Source organism: Thalassophryne amazonica, chromosome 2 (genome assembly GCF_902500255.1).
Source record: "Thalassophryne amazonica chromosome 2, fThaAma1.1, whole genome shotgun sequence".
Classification (NCBI taxonomy): Eukaryota; Metazoa; Chordata; class Actinopteri; order Batrachoidiformes; family Batrachoididae; genus Thalassophryne; species Thalassophryne amazonica.
The window spans coordinates 76785632-76809588 of NC_047104.1; the positions used below are offsets into that span (position 1 = coordinate 76785632).

The 23957-nt window shown below is 42.1% G+C and overlaps 1 protein-coding gene across 2 annotated transcripts in view; it reads left to right on the forward strand.

Annotated features, from left to right (window-relative positions):
- The first annotated feature begins 1622 nt into the window (after positions 1-1622).
- The window catches only part of greb1 (growth regulating estrogen receptor binding 1), a 118425-nt gene continuing 96090 nt past the window's right edge, over positions 1623-23957 (forward strand). For both annotated transcript variants that reach the window (XM_034188115.1, XM_034188125.1), the window contains exons 1-4: positions 1623-1776; positions 10522-10629; positions 16103-16279; positions 16429-16611. In XM_034188115.1, coding sequence (XP_034044006.1) covers positions 1623-1776; positions 10522-10629; positions 16103-16279; positions 16429-16611 — 622 coding nt within the window. The remainder of the gene's footprint in view (positions 1777-10521; positions 10630-16102; positions 16280-16428; positions 16612-23957) is intronic.

Below are 23957 nucleotides of genomic sequence, written 5' to 3' on the forward strand. Positions count from 1 at the left end.
TTTGTCATGAACTCGAGGTGATGTGGCACAGAAGGTTGTGCGACCCAAATGCAAAAACTCACAGACAGTGGAATTGAAATTGAAAGGCTTTATCCGTCAAAACAAGCTGGGATTCGGTACACAGTTAGACAGTCAAGGATGCAGAGGTACAGATAGTCGGCAGGCAAAAGCATCGTCCAAAAGGCAGGCTCAGATCTTTTACACAGGCAGACAAAGTACGTGGGCAGAAGCAAGACGAGGTCACAAAACAGAGCTGGGTCAGTACACGGCAAGACAAGGCAGAGCTATGAAAAGGGTGGTACGAGGACTGTGAAAATCAACAAACTGGCGGGGCTTGAGTGAAAACAGAGGGCTTAAATAACCAAGGTGGAAATGAGGAAAGTGAGAACAGGTGTGTCGGAAGAATCAGGAAGGGGGCATGGCAAACAGAAGAAACAGGAAAGTTCAGGTGGGCGTGACTAAGTGCAAAAATACTGAGCAGCAAAAACCAAAAGATAATCCTGATGAAGAAAAATCAGAAAGGACAAAATACAGAGACAAATGCAATGAGACAGAGACGAAAGAAAACAGAGAGAAAAACACCAACTGAACATCATAACATGCTAACGGAAAGAAATGACCCAAAAACTAGTAAATGTTAAAGTGAACAGACCAGCCAGAAAATAAAAGACTAAGACAAAACTAGAACGGAACTGACCATGACTAAAGTATAAAAACTAACAAGAACAAAATGGCAAAACAACCTACAGACTACAGAATAACAGATAATGCCTAAAATGACTAAACAGAAAACTAAGTGATAAACTGAAAACAAAACCAGAGACAAAAGTAAACTTCACAGAAAAGGCCAGACTAAAGCATAACACAAGAAATGAAATAAACAGAACCAAACTAAGACTGAAGTGACTAAGGTAACAATTAATGAAAACAATATGGCAAAACAGCTACTAAGACAAAACTACACAATAAATGAATGATGAACAGAAAAAAAAAACAATGAAAACATGAACATGGCGGGAATACAAATACAGATGTACAGAACAAGAAAGCAGAGATCAATGAAAAATTTATGACAGGAAGCCCATCAAGGGCAGGATCATGACACTGTTAGTTACTCTGCTGATTAGTTACTTTGCTGATTACTCAATCTTAAGAGTAACCAAGTTAGATTAAGGTACACCTTATTTGTTACATTACATATTAGTTACAAGTTGTCAGCAGCTCCTAATAAAGTAACTATATAAAGATGGTAATGAAATAACTATAGAGTAACAAAAAAGGAACTAATAACGTAACCTATAATTCAAAAAAAGTCTTTCCATTGCAATTTTTGAAAAGCTTTTTTGAATCACCTGAAAAGCCACCTCATGCAAATGTAAAAAAAAAAAAGAGCTTTTTTCCATATTTGAGAGTTTTTTTCTGAATAAACATTTTTTTTGTTAAGTGTGTTTTCTATGGCACAATTTGGAAGTAATGGAAACCTGCCTACTGTCTCTCTTGACATTTTTATTGTTGTAGAAGTTATCATTGTCCTGTCACTGTCACTTTATCTTGCTGCGAGTCGTGCTAGGGTACACAGTACTTGGAGGTTCTTGACAGCATTATTGTGTTTTTACAGAACAATGGGAAATTCGTATGCGGGCCAACTCCGGACCACGCGCTTTGAGGAGGTCCTTCATAACTCCATTGAGGCATCACTGAGGTCAAACACTGTGGTGCCACAACCTGTTTTCTCACAGCTTTACCTTGAGACAGAGCAGCTTTTGGCACATGATGGTGGGTTTCATGGTTTCATCACAGCAGACACAAATCCTCACAGACAACAGACACACTCACAAAAATGACTCATTGGATGAAATCAATTTAATTATGTGCAGGATTTTCATCTAATAAATATATGTAGCCCCAACTCAAAAAAAGCACATCCATGTAAGCAGGGTTCTAGCTAGGACCATTTTAGTGCCGGGTAAATTATGTGATCACAACTCATAGCTTTGGGGGGGGCGCGGATCCAGGGGCCCGCGGACCCTCGAAGCTATAGGGTTTTATACCACTAAAACATTCTTGGCAAGCCTTATTTTAGCTAATTTTGGGTGGTTTTAGATTAATTGAACGCAAAAATAAGAAACACAAAATTCTATTTATGTTTTATGCTTTTTTGCATAAAATCTAAGTCAAATAAGTCAAAATCTAAGTTAATAAATTAAATTACATTGAAATAACAATGCAGTACCAGGTAGAGCCACCCAGCGCCCACCCAGTATATATATATATATATATATATATATATATATACCCACTATAATGCAGTTAATGCATTACTCCTTCATGGGGAACCTTAGAACTTTTCAGCCTACCCTCTTATATATATATATATATATATATATATATATATATATATATATATACGAGGTCTGTGATAAAAGTAACGGACCTTATTATTTTTTTCAAAAACCATATGGATTTGAATCACGTGTGATTACATCAGACATGCTTGAACCCTCGTGGGCATGCGAGAGTTTTTTCACGCCTGTCGGTTACGTCATTCGCCTGTGGGCAGTCTTTGAGTGAGGAGTCGCCCACCCTCTCGTCGTTTTTTCATTGTTTATGAATGGCTCAGAGACTGCTGCTTTGTTTGATAAAAATCTTTTCAAAAACTGTAAGGCACAACTGAGTGGACACCATTCTATAAATTCAGCTGGTTTTCGGTAAAAATTTTAACGGCTGATGAGAGATTTTGGTCTGGTAGTGTCGCCGTAAGGACGGCCCACGGCGCCTGACGGCGATCTGCGCTTCGAGGCGGCAGCGTCTCGCCGTTTCAAGTTGAAAACTTCCACATTTCAATCAATCAACTTCAATCAACTTTTTTTTTTCAGGCTTTGTTTTTCAGGTGTTTTTCCTGTCGCGGCGCACACAGATTCGCAGAGTTGTTTCCGTGACTCTGAGCGCACGTCTTTCATTAAAAAATGTCCTTAAACAGTGGAATATCCGCATAAAGTCCTCATGCCGGCCTCTTCTGAATCTTCTCTATTCTCTCACGACGTCCTGGGTGAATTAAGCCTTAAATTAGGATGTTTTCAGGTCGAAACAGGCCGACGACGGCGCCTGGAAGCGCTGCACGACGTCCTGCTCTGTGGGAAGTCCTTACAGCGACAGAAACACCCCATAATCTCTCATCAGCCGTTAAACTTTTCACCGAAAACCAGCTTAATTTCTCGAATAGTGTCCACTCGGATATCCCTCACAGGTCCAGAAAAAATGTTGATAAAGCAACGCGCGCCGTCCGCAGCGGCTGTTCAGACAAAGAGATTCCGACGAGCGGGGTGGAGCACTCCTCACTCAAGGCCTGCCCACAGGCGAATGACGTCACCGACAAACGTGAAATAACTCACGCATGCGCACGAAGGTTCAAGCATGTCTGACGTAAAAACATATGAATCAAATCCATTTATTTTTTGAAAAAAATAAAAAGGACCGCTTTTTTCATCACAGACCTAACAGATGTCCTGTATATATATATATATATATATATATATATATATATACACGACATCTGTTAGAAAAGTATCGGACCTTTTTATTTTTTTCAAAAACCATATGGATTTGAATCACGTGTGATTGCATCAGCCAGGCTTGAACCTTCGTGCACATGCGTGAGTTTTTTCACGCCTGTTGGTTGCGTCATTCGCCTGTGAGCAGGCTTTGTGTGAGCAGTGGTCCACCCCTCTTGTCGAATTTTTATTGCGAATAAATGTCTGAACGATTTGGAGCTTTGCTGCATCAATTTTTTCCAGAAACTGTGAGAGACCTCCAGGTGGACACCATTCGGAAAATTCTGTTGGCTTTCAGGGACGATTTTATGGGGATTACACAGATTAAGGAGTGCTCCAGCTGGTTTAAAGACCGCCCACAGCTGCTGAGAGCGCACCGCAGGCCGGGCGCCGATTGACAGGCTGAATCAACCAGATCATTTCCAACATGAAGGCTTTGTTGATCCGGGACGTCGTCTGACTTACACAAAAATGGCAGGAGACGTGGACATCAGTACTTTTTCGGCACATTCCACTGTTACAGGAGTTTTTTTCATGGAAAGAAAAGCGGACGGATGCGCCACCGTGCCGTTCATGGCGCGGCACAAAACCACCTCCGTGTTGGTCTCACAGGACGGCTTTGAGATGGCTTTCAGACGGCTGTCGGTGGGTTTTCAGTCGTGTGACTAACCGAGAAATTGTGGATGAGCTGGACATGCCAGAACATGCCCTGTGAGGCTTCATCACGGCGTTGCTTTGCGCCATGCGGCAACGCCGCGACGCACGGAATTCCTCCGCTCCTCTTTCCATGACAAAAACCCCTGTAACAGTGGAATGTGCCGTTCATTTCCAAACTGGGCGCTGTGTTTTATCCGGGACGTCCTCTGACTAGCACAGGAATTGCGGAAGACATGGACATCAGCACTTTTTCGGCACATTGAGACAGACGTACGGAAGAATTCCGCGCATCGCGGTGGAGCCGCATGGCGCAAAGCAACGCCGTACTGATGTCCACGTCTCCTGCCATTTTTGTGTAAGTCAGACAACGTCCCAGATCAACAAAACTTATAGTAAGTTTATGGAGATATTTATGGAATTATATGACACACACTGTCCAATTAAGAAATATAGTTGTAAAAAAAGATTTGTGGAACGTCCTTGGATGAACAAAAGTCTACAGAATGCTTGTAGAATGAAAAATAGTCTTTACAAAATATTTATTAAATTGAAAACTAAGGAAGCTGAAAGAAAATATAAGCTATATAAGAATAGACTAACAGAGCTATTAAGAACCAGTAAAAAGTTATATTATAGAAAACAACTGGAAAGGAATAAATGTGATTCAAAAAAGGTTTGGGGAATATTAAAAGATCTTATGCAGCATGGAAGGAGAAAAACGATATATCCAGATTATTTTATTGAGAAGGGTAAAGATAACTATGAGATGAGTGAAACTGTAAATCATTTTAATGATTTTTTGGTAATATTGGCCCGGATTTGGCCAATAAAATTTCTGGTAAAGGTCCTGATGCTCCAATACTTATTAAGAGAAATATAAATTTATTTTTTTCGCTCTCCTGTAGATGAACTTGAAATTATTACTATTAGAAAATTTAAAAGTAAATCTTCAACTGATTTTCAAGATATTAACATGATACTGGTTAAAAAAGTAATAGAAAGTATTGTCAAACTACTTGTTTATATTTGTATTTTGTCTTTTATAACGGGAAAATTTCCAAGTAAGATGAAAATGGCTAAAGTTGTCCCTCTATTTAAAAGTGGAGATAAACACATTTTTACAAACTATAGACCAGTCTCTTTACTCCCACAATTCTCTAAAATTTTGGAAAAGCTATATGACAATAGATTAGAGTCATTTATTGGAAAGTATGAAATTCTTAATGAATGCCAATATGGTTTTAGGAGTAAGCGGTCCACTTCAATGGCAGTAATTGAAACCATAGAGGAGATAACCAATGCTATAGAGAGAAAGAAATATGCAGTTGGCATTTTTATAGATTTAAAGAAAGCTTTTGATACTCTTAATCATTCAATTTTGATTAAAAAATTAGAAATGTATGGTATTAGGGGAGTTGCACTGCAATGGATACAGAGTTACTTAACGGAGAGAAAGCAGTTTGTGAAAATGGGTGAGTTTACATCAAATAACTTGGAGATTTTATGTGGAGTACCCCAAGGTTCAATTTTTCAAAGTTATTTAATTTATATATAAATGACATATTTAACATATCCAAAATGATGAGAATGATTTTATTTGCGGATGACACAAACATATTTTATGCAAATGAAAATTATAGTGAACTTACCCGTATTATTAATGAGGAATTGAATAAACTAAAAAGTTGGATGGACACAAATAAATTATCTTTAAATCTAGATAAAACTAAAATAATGTTTTTCGGAAATTACAAAGTAAACTCTGAGATAAAGATATGTAGAAATGGTGTTCAAATTGAAAGAGTATCAGAATGTAAATTTCTTGGTGTAATAATAGATGAAAAAATAAGCTGGAAAAAGCACATTAGATATATACAGAGTAAAGTTTCCAAAAGTCTCGCAGTTATTAATTCCTTCTTTATGTTGATTCCTTCTTTATGTTCTCTAATGCCATATACCAACACAGTGCAGAGTAGCTACCTAAACTCTGTAAGTGAGATAGAGTATCTCGTCAATAGTTTTACATCCTCATTGAAGACAACTTTGGATGCTGTAGCTCCTCTAAAAAAGAGAGCTTTAAATCAGAAGTGCCTGACTCCGTGGTATAACTCACAAACTCGTAGCTTAAAGCAGATAACCCGTAAGTTGGAGAGGAAATGGCGTCTCACTAATTTAGAAGATCTTCACTTAGCCTGGAAAAAGAGTCTGTTGCTCTATAAAAAAGCCCTCCGTAAAGCTTAGGACATCTTTCTACTCATCACTAATTGAAGAAAATAAGAACAACCCCAGGTTTCTTTTCAGCACTGTAGCCAGGCTGACAAAGAGTCAGAGCTCTATTGAGCTGAGTATTCCATTAACTTTAACTAGTAATGACTTCATGACTTTCTTTGCTAACAAAATTTTAACTATTAGAGAAAAAAATACCCATAACCATCCCAAAGACGTATCGTTATCTTTGGCTGCTTTCAGTGATGCCGGTATTTGGTTAGACTCTTTCTCTCCGATTGTTCTGTCTGAGTTATTTTCATTAGTTACTTCATCCAAACCATCAACATGTTTATTAGATCCCATTCCTACCAGGCTGCTCAAGGAAGCCCTACCATTATTTAATGCTTCGATCTTAAATATGATCAATCTATCTTTGTTAGTTGGCTATGTACCACAGGCTTTTAAGGTGGCAGTAATTAAACCATTACTTAAAAAGCCATCACTTGACCCAGCTATCTTAGCTAATTATAGGCCAATCTCCAACCTTCCTTTTCTCTCAAAAATTCTTGAAAGGGTAGTTGTAAAACAGCTAACTGATCATCTGCAGAGGAATGGTCTATTTGAAGAGTTTCAGTCAGGTTTTAGAATTCATCATAGTACAGAAACAGCATTAGTGAAGGTTACAAATGATCTTCTTATGGCCTCGGACAGTGGACTCATCTCTGTGCTTGTTCTGTTAGACCTCAGTGCTGCTTTTGATACTGTTGACCATAAAATTTTATTACAGAGATTAGAGCATGCCATAGGTATTAAAGGCACTGTGCTGCGGTGGTTTGAATCATATTTGTCTAATAGATTACAATTTGTTCATGTAAATGGGGAATCTTCTTCACAGACTAAAGTTAATTATGGAGTTCCACAAGGTTCTGTGCTAGGACCAATTTTATTCACTTTATACATGCTTCCCTTAGGCAGTATTATTAGACGGTATTGCTTAAATTTTCATTGTTACGCAGATGATACCCAGCTTTATCTATCCATGAAGCCAGAGGACACACACCAATTAGCTAAACTGCAGGATTGTCTTACAGACATAAAGACATGGATGACCTCTAATTTCCTGCTTTTAAACTCAGATAAAACTGAAGTTATTGTACTTGGCCCCACAAATCTTAGAAACATGGTGTCTAACCAGATCCTTACTCTGGATGGCATTACCCTGACCTCTAGTAATACTGTGAGAAATCTTGGAGTCATTTTTGATCAGGATATGTCATTCAAAGCGCATATTAAACAAATATGTAGGACTGCTTTTTTGCATTTACGCAATATCTCTAAAATCAGAAAGGTCTTGTCTCAGAGTGATGCTGAAAAACTAATTCATGCATTTATTTCCTCTAGGCTGGACTATTGTAATTCATTATTATCAGGTTGTCCTAAAAGTTCCCTAAAAAGCCTTCAGTGATACCATCCCTTAGTTATGCTGCTTTAGATGTAGACTGCTGGGGGGTTCCCATGATGCACTGTTTCTTTCTCTTTTTGCTCTGTATGCACCACTCTGCATTTAATCATTAGTGATCGATCTCTGCTCCCCTCCACAGCATGTCTTTTTCCTGGTTCTCTCCCTCAGCCCCAACCAGTCCCAGCAGAAGACTGCCCCTCCCTGAGCCTGGTTCTGCTGGAGGTTTCTTCCTGTTAAAAGGGAGTTTTTCCTTCCCACTATAGCCAAGTGCTTGCTCACAGGGGGTCGTTTTGACCGTTGGGGTTTTACATAATTATTGTATGGCCTTGCCTTACAATATAAAGCGCCTTGGGGCAACTGTTTGTTGTGATTTGGCGCTATGTTAAAAAAATTGATTGATTGATTAATAAAGTTAAATATTTGTTGGAGCATGATGCCCTTCGAGTGTTATATTGTACATTGATTTTGCCTTATTTAACTTACTGTATAGAAGTATGGGGTAACAACTATAAGAGTTCACTTCATCCCCTCGTTATATTACAAAAACGCGCGGTTAGAATTTTGCATAAAGTAGTATATCTAGACCACACAAATGAATTGTTTATCAGGTCAAAATTATTAAAAATGACTGATTTGGTAAAGTTTCATACTGCATTACTAATGTTTAAAGCCAATAAAAATGAACTGCCATGTAATATACAGAAACTGTTCTGTAAGAAAGAAGGACAGTATGGATTGAGGGGATGTGGTAACTTTATAGTAAATTATGTAAGAACTACTCTGAAAAGTTGCTGTGTGTCGGTATGTGGAGTTAAATTATGGAATCATTTGGACAACCACATTAAATTGTGTGGAAACATTTATAAGTTCAAAAAGAAATATAAAGAAATTATGTTAGCACAGTACATAAACGAGTAAAAATGTTTATAGAGTTAGTAAGAAGTGTAGACTATTGTATAGACATTGAACAGTATTTGGTGTATGACATTATGCCAGTAATGATCAGGGTGCAAGACCATTTGTAATTGCTTAGAAGGTAAAAATGTGTTAAACTTTAAATGAATTGAAAATAATGGAATGCCATTGATGCAATTGTTAGTACCTAACTATTCTAATGTAGATATAAAATGTAAATGTAAAATGTAAATATGAAATTGTTCTATTCTATTTAGTTATGTTATTTTCTGATTTCTATCTTATTTGAGTGTATTTAACTGTGGATGGTAACGGGTGTACGGGGTGGGCGTTTATAAGCTTTTGCTTCAGCCCATGCCCTTTGGGCCGCACCTAATTTGAGAAACTGAGTTGTTGTATTTTTCTTTTGTTTGTTTTTTAATTTATGTTAGTAAGAGTTTATGTTGGTATTTTGTTTTGTTTTGTTCATTCATTCATTCATTCATTCAACAAAGCCTTCACGTTGGAATGATCTGGTTGATTCAGCCTGTCAATCAGTGCTCGGAGCGCGGCGCACTCTCAGCAGCTGTGGGCGGTCTTCAAACCGGCTGGAGCACTCCTTAATCTGTGTAATCCCAATAAAATTGTCCCTGAAAGCCAACAGAATTTTCCGAATGGTGTCCACCTGGAGGTCTCTCACAGTTTCTGGAAAACAATTGATGCAGCAAAGCTCCAAATCATTCAGACATTTATTCGCAATAAAAATCCGACGAGAGGGGTGGACCACTGCTCACACAAAGCCTGCTCACAGGCGAATGACGCAACCGACAGGCGTGAAAAAACTCACACATGCGCACGAAGGTTCAAGCTTGGCTGATGCAATCACACGTGATTCAAATCCATATGGTTTTTGAAAAAAATAAAAAGGTCCGATACTTTTCTAACAGACCTCATATATATATATATACACACATTAAAATTTGAAGAAAAACATCCCATACACCACAAGCATCCTAAAAGCATCCTCAGGTGAGTGTTTACTCATCACACCACTTTCCTTTTGCAGAATGGGTGGTATTCTGTCTCTCTTTGACTAGCCATGTCAGTATGTCACACAAAGTGGAGCTGAACTCAATGGACATGTTTCAGAGCAAACAAGAGTCCAGAGGTGGGCTTCACATGCATACATCACAGAGGTCTAAAAGTCGCTGTTTCAAGCTTAAATTTTGTGGAAAGCAGAGACGCACTTACATGTGCCAACATCATTCCTATTTGCTATATCGGAACATCAATAGGAACATCATTCCTATTTCCTATATCATGTAATGTGTTACCTTAAATATCCATATTTTGATTGGAGAATTTATAGTGGCCTCAAAAATAGTACAATAATGCAATTAAAGTTAAAGTCTCTGGGGCATGTAGCTGCTTCTTGGGAGTTCTCAGTTATTATGTTTGAGAGATTTATGACTTCCAGTTATACAGTACCATACATGTGTGTTATGACACAAATTATTAATGTTTTATTCATTATAAAAATACAAGTTAATGCTCAATGAGTTGAAAAAATATATTATTTATTATGTAGTTAATGATGAATGGGTTAGGGTTCATGAACGGAGGAGTGATTTCTGTCAGTAATACATACAAGTATTAAGTATTAGTAGTAAGTATTATATGTAATACCTACTATAATGTTGTTTTTAACTGTTATATTTGTACATAATTGTGCATGTATGTTCATATCAGGCCGCACAGAAAATGATGATGAGGATGATGAAGATGGCTCAGAGTCTGACAGTCCTCCAATACCCTACCAGATGAAGACCCCACCTGAGGGGTGCTGCACCACTGATGGTTTGTACTTCACCATATCTTCATCATGGGAGCACCTCAGATTATGTCCTGCCCGACTCACATGTCTTGTGGACGGTGTGCTGTCTTGTGGAACAGAGGAGTAGGGGAGGTGATGGTCTAGTGGATAAGCGTTGGGCTTTGGACCAGAGGATCCTGGGTTCAAATCCCAGCCTGACCTGGAAAATCACTCAGGGCCCTTGGGCAAGGTCCTTAATCCCCTAGTTGCTCCCAGTATGTAGTGGGCACCTTGCATGGCAGCAACCTCACATTGGGGTGAATATGAGGCATTGATGTGTAAAGTGCTTGAGCGTCTGATACCGATGGAAAAGCGCGATATAAATGCAGTCCATTTACCATTTAACAGAGCTGATGTGGGTGATGTGACATTCAGATCGCCTGCTGTGTGTTATGATCTGACAGTCCATTTCACCTAGGGTAGCCTGTCAAAACTCTGTCGGCAGCATTTTGAACCAATTGGAGACCACTAATGCTGGACTGAGGTAAACCAGAGAATAGAACATTACAGTAGTTCAGTGTAGGAGAGACAAATGTATGGATCAGAGTCTTGCATCAGCCATAGACAAGATGGGATGACTCTTCACTATGTTTCGAAGGTGGAAGAAAACAGTTCTTGTGATAGCTCTAATGTGTTGGTCAAATGACAGCATGGGATCAAAAATCACCCCATGATTCCTCACTTTGTCAGTGTGATGTATGACAGATTAAGCATTAGCTGGTCAAACTGATGTCAGTGTCTCACTGGACCAAGGACCATCATTTTGGTGTTGTCCAAGTTTAAAAGTAAGAAATTGCTGGACATCCAGCTTTTCACTGACGCAAGGCAATCCTCTAAAGACTCTATGTGTATGAGATTACCAGCAGTTATTGGCATGTACAACTGAGTGTCATTAGTATAGCAATGAAAAGTAAACCCATAATGCCACAGTATGTCTCCAAGGGGTGCTATATAAAAGGAAAAAAGGAGGGAACCTAAGACAGACCCTTGTAGAAACCCCATATTTTATTTCAACAAGGTTAGAGGTAATGTTGTATAGAACACACTGAAAGGGACTGGTTAGGTAAGATGTCAACTATGCATTCCCAGTATTCCCAAAAGGATTCTGCAACCTATCACGTAGAACATGATGATCCACCCTATCAAACGTATCACTAAGATCTAACAGTAACAGAACCACAGTGGTGTCTGAATCCATTGCAAGCAAATCATTTACCACTTTAGTGAGAGCTATCTCTATGGAATGATGCATTATAAATGCAGACTGCACATGGCTCATAGAGATTATTCTCAGTAAGGTAGTCCACGAGTTGCTGTGAAACCCCATTTTTAGGAATTTTAGAACAAAATGATATCAGCCTGTAAATTTCTGGAGACTAGGGTTAAGGTTACTTAGTGGTGGCTTAGTGGTTAGCACTGTTGCCTCACAGCAAGATGGTCAAGGGATCAATTCCTACCTGTGGCCTTTCTGTGTGGAGTTTGCATGTTCTCCCTATGTTTACATGGGTTTCCTCTGGGTGCTCTGGTTTCCTCCCACATCTAAAAGGCATACAGGTTTGGTGAATTGGAAACTTAAAAAAATGTCCAGGTCTCCCTTGTAAAAGAGATCTCAGTCTTAATGGGACTAACCTGGTTAAATATTGGTTAAATAAAAGTAAAGGTTAGGTTTCTTAAGTAATGTTTTAATCACTGCAGATATGAAACATTTAGGAACAGATGACAGACAAATCATTTCCAGCACAGGAGAGCCAAGAGTAGGCCACAGGTCCTTTAACAGTTGTGTTGGTATAGGATTGAAAAGACAAATTGTGCTTTTAGCAGAAGGTACGAGTTTTGTCAGCACACCAAGTGAAATAATATCAAATTTGGTAAAACTAGGTGAGGTATCAGTGATGACACCCACATCAGTAACAGGGTGTAGTGGCTAGACTAAGGCATGCTGAGATGTATTTAACTTCATGCCATCTGTTTTCTTCTCAAAGTAATCTAAGAAATCTTGGGCTGTAAATGGAGAGTGACTTACAGGTGGTTGTCCGTGATTGGGATTTGGGGGTGGTTCCAGACTAATATGTATAAAATGCCTAAAATTGGGTTTGGGTTTATGAAGTTCCACATGGGTTGAAGGTATCAGACATGGAATATTTGACAGAACATTTGGCAGAAACAGTCAGTGAGTACCCTCGAGTTTACTGTTATCCAGTGTAGTAACGGGAACTAAATTTGCAAAACATGTCCCTCTACACTCTTTATGGGTACGTCTGTGGAAACAGGCCACAGTCTCAACTTGAAAAATTTGCCTTCCTTCCACATAAACTACACTGTCACCTTAGTGAATTTCTGCACGAATTTCTGTGTTAGGCTAACGGATTCCACACCGAGCTTAATAGTAGGCCTGCAGGTTCTCACCTGATCCATGTCCTGCTGTAGAATCCTAATGTTGACCTCCCTGTAGAACTCTAGCTATGCTCGCAGATAAGATGGCGGCACCTTCCCCTGTAGGGTGAAGGCCGTATGGCATCAGCAAGCCATGGTGGTCCCAGAAAGAGGGCTGGTTATCAATAAAACGAATGCCTTAAGCCTAGGTTACACATAGACGGTTTTGTCGACGGTTTTCACTGTGGAAAGGGGTGAAGCATTTCGCCGGCGTTTTGGCCGCCGTACTATCCGCAAATACGCGGATAAAACGCCGCTAAATCCGCCGAATAAAGCGGCGTTTTGACACTGTAGCATCCAGCACACGTCAGGCAATGGGGGTTAATACTGAGTTCTATCCTTTACAATCGCAGGTTAAGACGTGCGTGAGAACGGCGGTGTTCTGCTGCCGCCGATAATGCCCTATGTACCGCTGGATTTATCCAGGCAAATCCTGCGTTACTCCAGGAACCTTTGCATATAGGCACCGCCCCCAGAGTATAATAGGCTGAAGCAGTAGGAATACATGCCTCTGTCACTGTAGGGGGAGGGAGATCATCCTCAGCCTTTTATTCTCCTTCCTTTTACCCTCCTCAACGTGTTGCTCCGTCTCCACCACAGGGCTACCCTCTGCTTCTGAACCAGACCTCTTGGTAAGTCCTTGCCGCTGCCAATTTTCTTTTAGGAGGCATACTGGAGCTTCTCTGCAAAAATATCTGGAGCTGGCCACGAGTGAGAGGCCTGCATGCAGCGCGCTAGCGTTTTTATATTGACCGACGCCTATCCGTTTGGAACACCGTTAACTGGGAGGTGGCATTTAGAACGGCGTACTGTCCGCTAGCGCCGCCGTTTTGTCTGCCTCTGTCGCCGGTTAAAACGCCCTTGAGGACGCAGATGTGGACTCTATCGCCGTTTTACACGCCGTTGATTAGGGATAAAACGCCGGCCGCCAATTACGGCGGTGTAAACTGCGGCAATACAGGAAGGGGCAGGATGAACCGGTGATTAAAAAGTAGCAAACGCCGTTGTTTGCGTCGTCTCCGTCGTCACGCGAATTTTCCGGGAGCGCTCCCGGGATTATTCAACATTTTGAATAATTTTTTTGACGATTCACGGTAAAGCCGGAACTAAGCCACGCCCCCTTAGTGCCGGCGTTAACAACGGCATGTGATCCTTAAGACGGCCAAAAACTCTTCAGGGACGCTTCCGGGAGCTCTTACCGTCTATGTGTAAATGGGGCTTTACTGTCTGCAAAACTGTACCAGCCACCTGCTCAACGACATCAGCCTGCTAAATGCCTCATCATTACCCCGACAGAGGAGGGGACCAGAGACTACAACCCCTGGAAAAAATTATGGAATCACCGGCCTCGGAGGATGTTCATTCAGTTGTTTAATTTTGTAGGAAAAAAGCAGATCACAGACATGACACAAAACTAAAGTCATTTCAAATGGCAACTTTCTGGCTTTATGAAACACTATAAGAAATCAAGAAAAAAAGATTGTGGCAGTCAGTAACGGTTACTTTTTTAGACCAAGCAGAGGAAAAAAATATGGAATCACTCAATTCTGAGGAAACAATTATGGAATCACCCTGTAAATTTTCATCCCCAAAACTAACACCTGCATCATATCAGATCTGCTCGTTAGTCTGCATCTAAAAAGGAGTGATCACACCTTGGAGAGCTGTTGCACCAAGTGGACTGACATGAATCATGGCTCCAACACGAGAGATGTCAATTGAAACAAAGGAGAGGATTATCAAACTCTTAAAATAGGGTAAATCATCACGCAATGTTGCAGAAAATATTGGTTGTTCACAGTCAGCTGTGTCTAAACTCTGGACCAAATACAAACAACATGGGAAGGTTGTTAAAGGCAAACATACTGGTAGACCAAGGAAGACATCAAAGCGTCAAGACAGAAAACGTAAAGCAATATGTCTCAAAAATCGAAAAATGCACAACAAAACAAATGAGGAACGAATGGGAGGAAACTGGAGTCAACGTCTGTGACCGAACTGTAAGAAACCGCCTAAAGGAAATGGGATTTACATACAGAAAAGCTAAACAAAAGCCATCATTAACACCCAAACAGAAAAAACACAAGGTTACAATGGGCTAAGGAAAAGCAATCGTGGACTGTGGATGACTGGATGAAAGTCATATTCAGTGATGAATCTCGAATCTGCATTGGGCAAGGTGATGATGCTGGAACTTTTGTTTGGTGCCGTTCCAATGAGATTTATAAAGATGACTGCCTGAAGAGAACATGTAAATTTCCACAGTCATTGATGATATGGGGCTGCATGTCAGGTAAAGGCACTGGGGAGATGGCTGTCATTACATCATCAATAAATGCACAAGTTTACGTTGATATTTTGGACAATTGAAAGGATGTTTGGGGATGATTAAATCATTTTTCAAGATGATAATGCATCTTGCCATAGAGCAAAAACTGTGAAAACATTCCTTGCAAAAAGACACATAGGGTCAATGTCATGGCATAGGGTCAATGTCAACGAGCAGATCTGATTTGATGCAGGTGTTAGTTTGGGGGATGAAAATTTACAGGGTGATTCCATAATTTATTCCTCAGAATTGAGTGATTCCATATTTTTTCCTCTGCTTGGTCTAAAAAAGTAACCGTTACTGACTGTCACAATCTTTTTTTTCTTGATTTCTTATAGTGTTTCTTAAAGCCAGAAAGTTGCCATTTGAAATGACTTTAGTGTTGTGTCATGTCTGTGATCTGCTTTTTTTCTACAAAATTAAACAACTGAATGAACATCATCCGAGGCCAGTGATTCCATAATTTTTGCCAGGGGTTGTATTAATTGATGTTGACACATCTTTCTGACGAGGTCACAAATCCTCTCTGTGTTCATTTTTGGCTTCCTTTTACAATTTAAAAACATGCAAGTTTGAGATCATTCTTTTCAAAATGATGTTACATTATGTGCACCAGATAGCAACTATTGTTTGTTAGATTAGTGCAGGTTTTTGGAGTTTCTAACTAAAATGTTGCTTTTCTTACCTCTGCTCAGGATTCTGTCAAGCGAGAAAAGACTTGCGTCTGTCCTCACTGGCGTCGGATCCCCTGGATGTGGCTTCTGGATTCATGTTGGTTGGGATAAAGTCTCCATCCCTCCCTGAGACTTTGCTGGTGTGTGCTGTTGATCGCCGTTTCCTGCCAGATGAAGGCGGTCAAAATGCATTGCTGGGTGAGGCAAAATATATGGATAAATGATAAATGTGACCATTTTTCAGGACTGGGACTGAGGAAAGGAAGCAATTATGCTTGTATGATTGCAGTAGTCCATAACCTTCATATTGTAATCACATATTTGTGCACATACTTGTGTTCTTCTAGGCTTCTTGGGGAATTGTGTTGGCTGTGGTGAAAAAGGCTTCCGCTATTTCACAGAGTTCTCTAATCACATCAACCTGAAACTCAGCACTCAGCCCAAGAAACAGAAGCACTTGAAATACCATCTATATCGAAACAATCAGGGAATTCTGGTCAAGGGAGCTCTCATCTGTTGGAGGGATCACGGTAACATGGGCAGAATGGATGCACACTTTGAACTTTGCAAATCAAGAAGATCAAAAGCCATGACTTGGTTTGTTTTTGGTTCATTTCATTTTATTTTGAAATATAAATGGATTCACATATTTTCTGGAGGATAAGTCGCATATTTTTTACTACTTTGGGATGTCCTGAGACTTACACTCCTACGGTGCATCCAGAAAGTATTCACAGCGCTGCACTTTTCCTTTTTTTTTCTAAGTTGCAGGCTTATTCCAAAATGGATTAAATTGTTTTTTGTTCCTCAAAATTCTGCACAATACCTCATAATGACAAGATGAAAAAAGTTTATTTTTTTCATTTTTGCAAATTTATTAAAAATAAAAGGCAATAAATCACATGCACTTAGTATTCACAGCCTTTGCCATGAAGCTCAAAATTGAGGTTTGGTGCATCCTGTTTCCACTGATATTCCTTGAGATGTTTCTACAGCTTAATTGGAGTCCACCTGGGATAAATTTAGTTGATTGGACATGAATTGGAAAGGCATACATTTGTCTACATATAAGGTCCTACAGTTGACCTTGTATGTCAGAGCACAAACCAAGCATGGAGTCAAAGGAATTGTCTGTAGACCTCCGAGACAGGATTGTCTCGAGGCACAGATCTGGGGAAGGGTACATAAACATTTCTGCTGCTTTGAAGGTCCCAGTGACCACAGTGGCCTCCATCATCCATAAATGGAAGAAGTTTGAATTCACCAGGACTCTTCCTAGAGCTGCCCGCTTGTCTAAACTGAGTGATCGAGGGAGAAGGGCCTTAGTTAGTGTCGTGACCATGAACCCGATGGTCACTCTGTCAGAGCTCCAGCATTCCTCTGTGGAGAGAGCAGAACCATCCAGAAGGAAAACCATTTCTGCAGCAATCCACCAATCAGGCCTGTGTGGTAGAGTGACCAGACGGCAGCCATTCCTTAGTAAAAGGCACATGACAGCCCACCTGGAGCTTGCCAAAAGGCACATGAAGGACTCTCAAACCATGAGAAACAAAATTCTCTGGTCTGATAAGACAAAGATTGAACTCTTTGGCATGAATGCCAGGCATCATGTTTGGAGGGAACCAGGCACTGCTCAGCACCTAGCCCATACCATCCCTACAATGAAGCATGGTGGTGGCAGCATGATGCTGTTGGGATTTTTTTTTTTCAGCGGCAGGAACTGGGAGACTAGTCAGGATTGCGCCAGGGCACTCGACCTCAGACTGGGGTGACGTTGTCTTTCAGCAGGGCAGTGACCCTAAGCACACAGCTAAGATATCAAAGGAGTGGCTTCAGGACAACTCTGTGAATGTCCTTGAGTGGCCCAGCATCAACAAAGTATTGAGCCACAGCTGTGAATACAGATACAAATACTTTGTCATTGTAACAAAGTACAACGAAAGGTAAGGTGCAAGCCTTTCAGTGCAAATGTAAACCTGAGTAAACCAGGCATAGACTTTAAAGGTCTGGAAAAGAAAAGAAAAATAAACATAAAATTTAACTGTATGAAAGAGGTATGTCCAAAGCGCAAATTATCAGAATGTAACATGGTTGTTTGGTTCCAGTGGCATTGCCCTGTACCATCTATGCGATGGCAGTAGCTAAAAAAGAGAGTAGCCAGGGTGGGATGAGTCCTTTAGGATGGTGTTGGCTCTCCTGAGACATTAAGAGCTATGAAGTCCCCCAGTGTGGGCAGAGGGCACCCAATGATCTTGTCTGCCATTTTGGTAACCCTCTGAAGGTCTTTCCTGTTTGCTCACATGCAGCTGTCAAACCACACACAGAGACAGTATGTGAGGATGCTCTCCATGGTAGAGCAGTAAAAACACACAGGTAATCTCTGGTTTACGTTATTTTTCCTGAGGATTCTCAGGAAGTGGAGTCTTTGCTCTGCCTTCTTTACCAAGTGTGTGGTGTTTCTGTCCCAGGTCAGTTTCTCATCTATGTGGACTCCCAGGAAACTGAAGTCCCTCACCCTTTCCACACAGGTCTCCCCACTAATAATGAGCGGAATGCCTGTTTTGTTTCTCTTGAAGTCTATGATTAGCTCCTTGATTTTGGATGTGTCCAGGAGCAGGTTATTTTCTCTACACCACACCATCAGCTGTTCCACCTCCTCCAGGTATGCAGGCCCATCTCCAGTGATACAGCCAACCATTGTGATGTCATCTGCATACTTAATGAAGGTGTTGTTGGTGTGGATAGGGGTGCAGTCAGAGGTGTAGTGGGTGAAGGGCAGTGGGCTCAGCACTCAGCCTTGGGGGGAAGTGGTGCTGAGTGTGAGAGCTGTGGATATGTGGGGGCCAATCCTGACTCTCTGTAAGCAATCTGACAGAAAGTCCTTAATCCAAAGACGTGGAATGAGGTAAACTTAAGTTCAGCATTTTCCCCATAAGGCCATGGGGGGAGGATGGTGTTGAATGCTGAACGATAGTCCACGAAGAGAAGACGAGCATCGTTACTTATGTACATGTGATTATTTGTTTTTTTATTTATAATACATTTGCAAAATTTGAAAAAAACTTTTCATGTTGTCATTGTGTGGTGTTGTGAGTAGAATTTTGAGGGAAAAAAATGAATTTACTCCATTTTCGAATAAGGCTGCAACATAACAAAATGTTGGGGGGGGGGGGGGGAGCACTCTGAATACTTTCTGGATGCACTGCATTCATTCATTTAGGCACAAGGGGTGGGTTGGAGCCTATCCCAGCAGTCATAGGGCGAGAGGCAGAGTATGCCCTGGACAGGATGCCAGTCTATCGAAATAACATTACACAGATATAGACAGACAAACACATTCACACTCTCACTCACACCTACAGTCAATTTAAAGTTTCCACTCCACCAAACCTGCATGTCTTTGGAAGAGGGAGGAAGCTGGAGCACCCGGAGGGAACCACGCAAACAAGGGGACAACATGTAAATTCCCCACAAAAAGGCCCAGGCGGGACACAACTCCATGACCTACTTACTGTGAGGGAGCAGTGCTAACCACTAATCCACTGTGCCACCTAGCTTTAATTAAAATGAACAGATTTTATTTAATTAATCAACATATTAATAAATATATATTGTCGTCACTCATTCATCTTCAACCGCTTGTCCGGAACTGGGTCACGGGGGCAACAGCTCCAGCAGGAGACCCCAAATTTCCTTTTCCCGGGCCACATTAACCACCTCTGACTGGGGGATACCGAGGCCAGTGTTTAGAGATAATCTGTCCACCTCATCTTGGGTCTTCCCCAGGGTCTCCTCCCAGCTGGATGTGCCCTTACCAGGTTCCCAAACCACCTCATCTAGCTCCTCTCACGGCAAAGGAGCAGTAGCTCTACTCTGAGCTCCTCAGATGACTGAGCTTCTCACCTTATTTCTAAGGGAGACACCAGCCACCACCCTCCTGAGGAACCCCATTTCAGCCACTTGTACCCACCATCGAGTTCTTTTGGTCATGACCATAGGTGAGAGTAGGAGCCAAGATTGACCAGTAGATCGAGAACTTTACCTTTTGGCTCAGCTCCCTTTTCATCACACTCACTCATGAACAAGACCCCAAAGTACTTGAACTCTTTCATTTGGGGCAAGACCTCATTTCCTACCCGGAGAAGGCAGTCCTGCTGAGAACCATGGCCTCAGATTTAGAGTTGCTGATCCTCATCCCAGCTGCTTCACACTCGGCTGCAAACCGATCCAGTGAGTACTGGAAGTCACAGGCTGATGAAGCCATCAGGACCACATCATCTGCAAAAAGCAGTGATGAGGCCCAGAGCCCACCAAACTGAAGACCCTCCTCCCCCCAACTACACCTCGATATCGTGTCCATGAATACCACAAACAGAATTGGTGACAAGGCGCAGCCCTGGTGGAGACCAACTCTCATTGCAAACAAGTCTGACTTACTGCTGAGAACCCGAACACAGCTCTCGCTTTGTGAGTACAGAGATTGGATGGCCCTGAAAGTGACCCCTTCACTCCATACTCCTGCAGCACCTCCCACAGTATGTCCTGGGGTACCCGATCACATGCCTTCTCCAAGTCCACAAAACACGTGTAGACTGAATGGACATACTCCTAGGCCCCTTCTAACATCTTTGAGAGAGTGAAGAGCTGGTCAGTTGGTCCATGGCCAGGACGGAACTCGAATTGTTCCTCTTCAAGCTGAGGTCCGACTATCGACTGAACCCTTCTTTTCAGCACCCTGGAGTAGACTTTACCAGGGAGGCTGACTCTTGTGATGCCTCTGTAATTGGCATACACTCTCTGGTCCCCCTTTTTAAATATAGGGACCACCACACCAGTTTGCCACTCCTTAGGCACTGTCCCAGACCTCAATGCAGTGTTGAAGAGACATCTCATTCAAGACAATTCCTCTACACCCAGAACCTTCACCATTTCTGGAAGGATCTCATCAACCCTTGGGGTTTGCCACTATGGAATTGTTTGACTAACTCAGTGACTTCCACCAGGGAAATTGATGATGATCCACCATCAGCTTCCAGCTTTGTCCCTACTATAGAAGGCACTCTAATCTGATGCAGGAGTTCCTCAAAGTGTTCCTTCCTGTGTCCAATTACCTCCTCAGATGAGATCAACAGAGTCCCATTCTTACTGTAGATAGCTTGGATGGTTACCCGTTTTTCTCTACTGAGGTACCTGACGATCCGCCAGAAGCAGCCTGGTTCTGACCGAAAGTCCTTCTCCATGGTTACTCTGAACTCCTCCTACACCTGCTGCTTTGTCTCCTTCACAGCAGAGGTTGCCACCCTTCTGACCATGCAAGTGCCTCCAGATTCCTCCAAGATGACATATCCCAGAAGGTCTCCTTCTTCAGTCGGCTGGCTTCCCTGACCACCAGTGGCCACCACAGCGTTCAAGGGTTGCCGCCCCTTGAGGCACCTACAACCTTCAGGCCACAGCTCCCCACTGCGGCTTCAGGAATGGAAGCTTTAAATATTGCTCATTCTGGGTCAGTGCCCTCAAACTCCACAGGGATGCCAAAAAAGCTCTGCTGGGGGTGTGAGTTGAAGATCTGACAGTGGGCTCGTCCCAACGTTCCCAGTTCACCCACACTATCCATTTGGGCTTACCAGGTCTGTCTGAAGTCCTCCCCCACCCTCTGGTCCAACTCACCACCACCTTCATTGCCCCTCTCTTTACCCGAGTGTCCAGAACATGCAGCCTCAGATCAAATGATACAATCAGAAAATTGATCATCAACCTTCGGCCTAGGGTGCTTTGGTACCTTGTACACTTATGATCATACTTATGTTTGAACATGGTGTTTATTATAGACAGATCTGGGAGGCCGTTCCTCCCAATCACGCCTTTCCAGGTGTTTCTGTCATTGCCTACGTGTATGTTGAAGTCCCCCAGTGGAACAATGGAGTCCCCCACTAGAGCCCTATACAGGACTCCATTCAGGGAAGGCCAAATACTCCAAACATCTGTTTGATGCATACGCGCAAACAGCAGCCAGAGTTTTCCCCCCCTGCCACCCAAGGTGCAGGAAGGCAACCCTCTCATCTACTGGGGAAAACTCAAATGTAGCAGCGCTCACCCGGGGGCTTGTGAATATCCCCATACTTGCCTGGCGCCACACACCTTGGGCAACTCCAGAGAAGAACAATGTCCAACCCTCATCAAGGAGAATGGTTCTGGAGACAAGGCTGTACATGGAAGCAAGGCCCACCAGATCTAACTGGTAATGCTCCACTTCCCGCACAAGCTCTGGCTCCTTACCCCACAGCAAGGTGTCATTCCACATCCCCAGAGCTAGCCTTTGCCGTACAGGTTTGGTTCCCTTGACTTTCACTGCCACCTATGGGACAGCACACCCAACCCCAGTGGTGCCCCCTGTGGGTGGTGAGCACACAGGGTGGAGATGGAAAGTCCACGTTGTCCAGCCCGGCAAGCCCAGCCACCAAGCGCTTGTTGACAGGCTCTCCACCCAGACCTGGCTCCAGACGGTGGCCCTGGGCTTCCTCTGGGCCAGGTCCTGTTTCTTCTGCCTCGCTTTTTCATTGGGTCACTGTGAACCATTCTTAGTCTGGCCCCTTGCCTGAGACTAATTTGCCATGGGAGACCCTACCAGGAGCACAAAGGCTCCAGACAACACAGTTCTCAGGCTCATAGAGGCACACAAACCTCTCCAACATGATAAGATGGGAGAGGTTTGTGTGGAGAGGTTTGTAAAGTATTTTTATTATTAACATATTAGAGTAAATAATTACAATCTTAGTGCTCTGCAATTGATGGAATATATAGCTATATCTAACTTTATGATGCTGCAAAGACGTTTGTGCCCCTTGAGCTTTTACACTTTTTAATTATTTTTTGACATGAATTTTTTTGTAAAATAAATCAGTGTTATTTTTGTTAAAATTTCTAAAATTATGTCTTTTAAAGGGGAACATTACACAGTGAGAAATGCAATACTTTCCTATAAGAAACATACCAAAGAGCTTTTACATTTTTACACTAGTCCCGCAAGTACATACCTTTATCAGACATTTGAACTTCGCGCTCTCCCGAGCGCCCCCGGTCCGCCATCTTTATAGAATATCTGGGTACTTCCCGCTCGGTGCTGACATCATTGACGAAAGACTGTACATACGCGCCAATGTCCACTGTTGGAATCACAATTTTGTACATGGCCCATGTGAGACAAGCGTTACTTCCATACATTAATTGAAGTCTCCGTTGCTGTGCTGCAAAACACAGGGCATGACGCGACAATGTCCATGTTTACATATACGTAACATTACACACCGTCGGCATCAGCCTGCAGTTTCCACATCTGCACCAAAGAATCTTGTTCAGGTGCCAAGTTTCTATCTCAACATCTTTGCCATCCCAGACTTGATCCAGTCGTCCATTCTCCTGACTGGAATAGATTCCGGATTGACCGGAGGAGACTCGTTTATAGCGGCTGCAGTGGCACCCCCCCTCCCCACTTTCGTCAATCTGCTCATTCCTGTTTGTGGCGGCTGACGTGGCACCCACTTCCACGCTGCCTTCTGCAAGGTTATTTTTCCTCTTCTTTTTCTTCTTCTTGCCGTCAGACCAGCTCAGCTGGTGGCTATATGCTACGATGTCCCGAGGATGGAGACGATCTTCTGTCTCAAACTCGGCTTCCATGGATTCCAGTGTTTTCCGCACAATCACAGACCGGACCAGTTCGATTTGCAACCACATGGGCTTGTGCACCGCAAGAAGACTACAAAAAGATCAACCTTAACAACTAGGTAGCTGCAAATGGACACTGAAGACAACTCCATCAAAAAGTTTACGTTCGCAGCACAGCGGTGTCGAAGAAAGACATACTGAAATGGTACCTTAA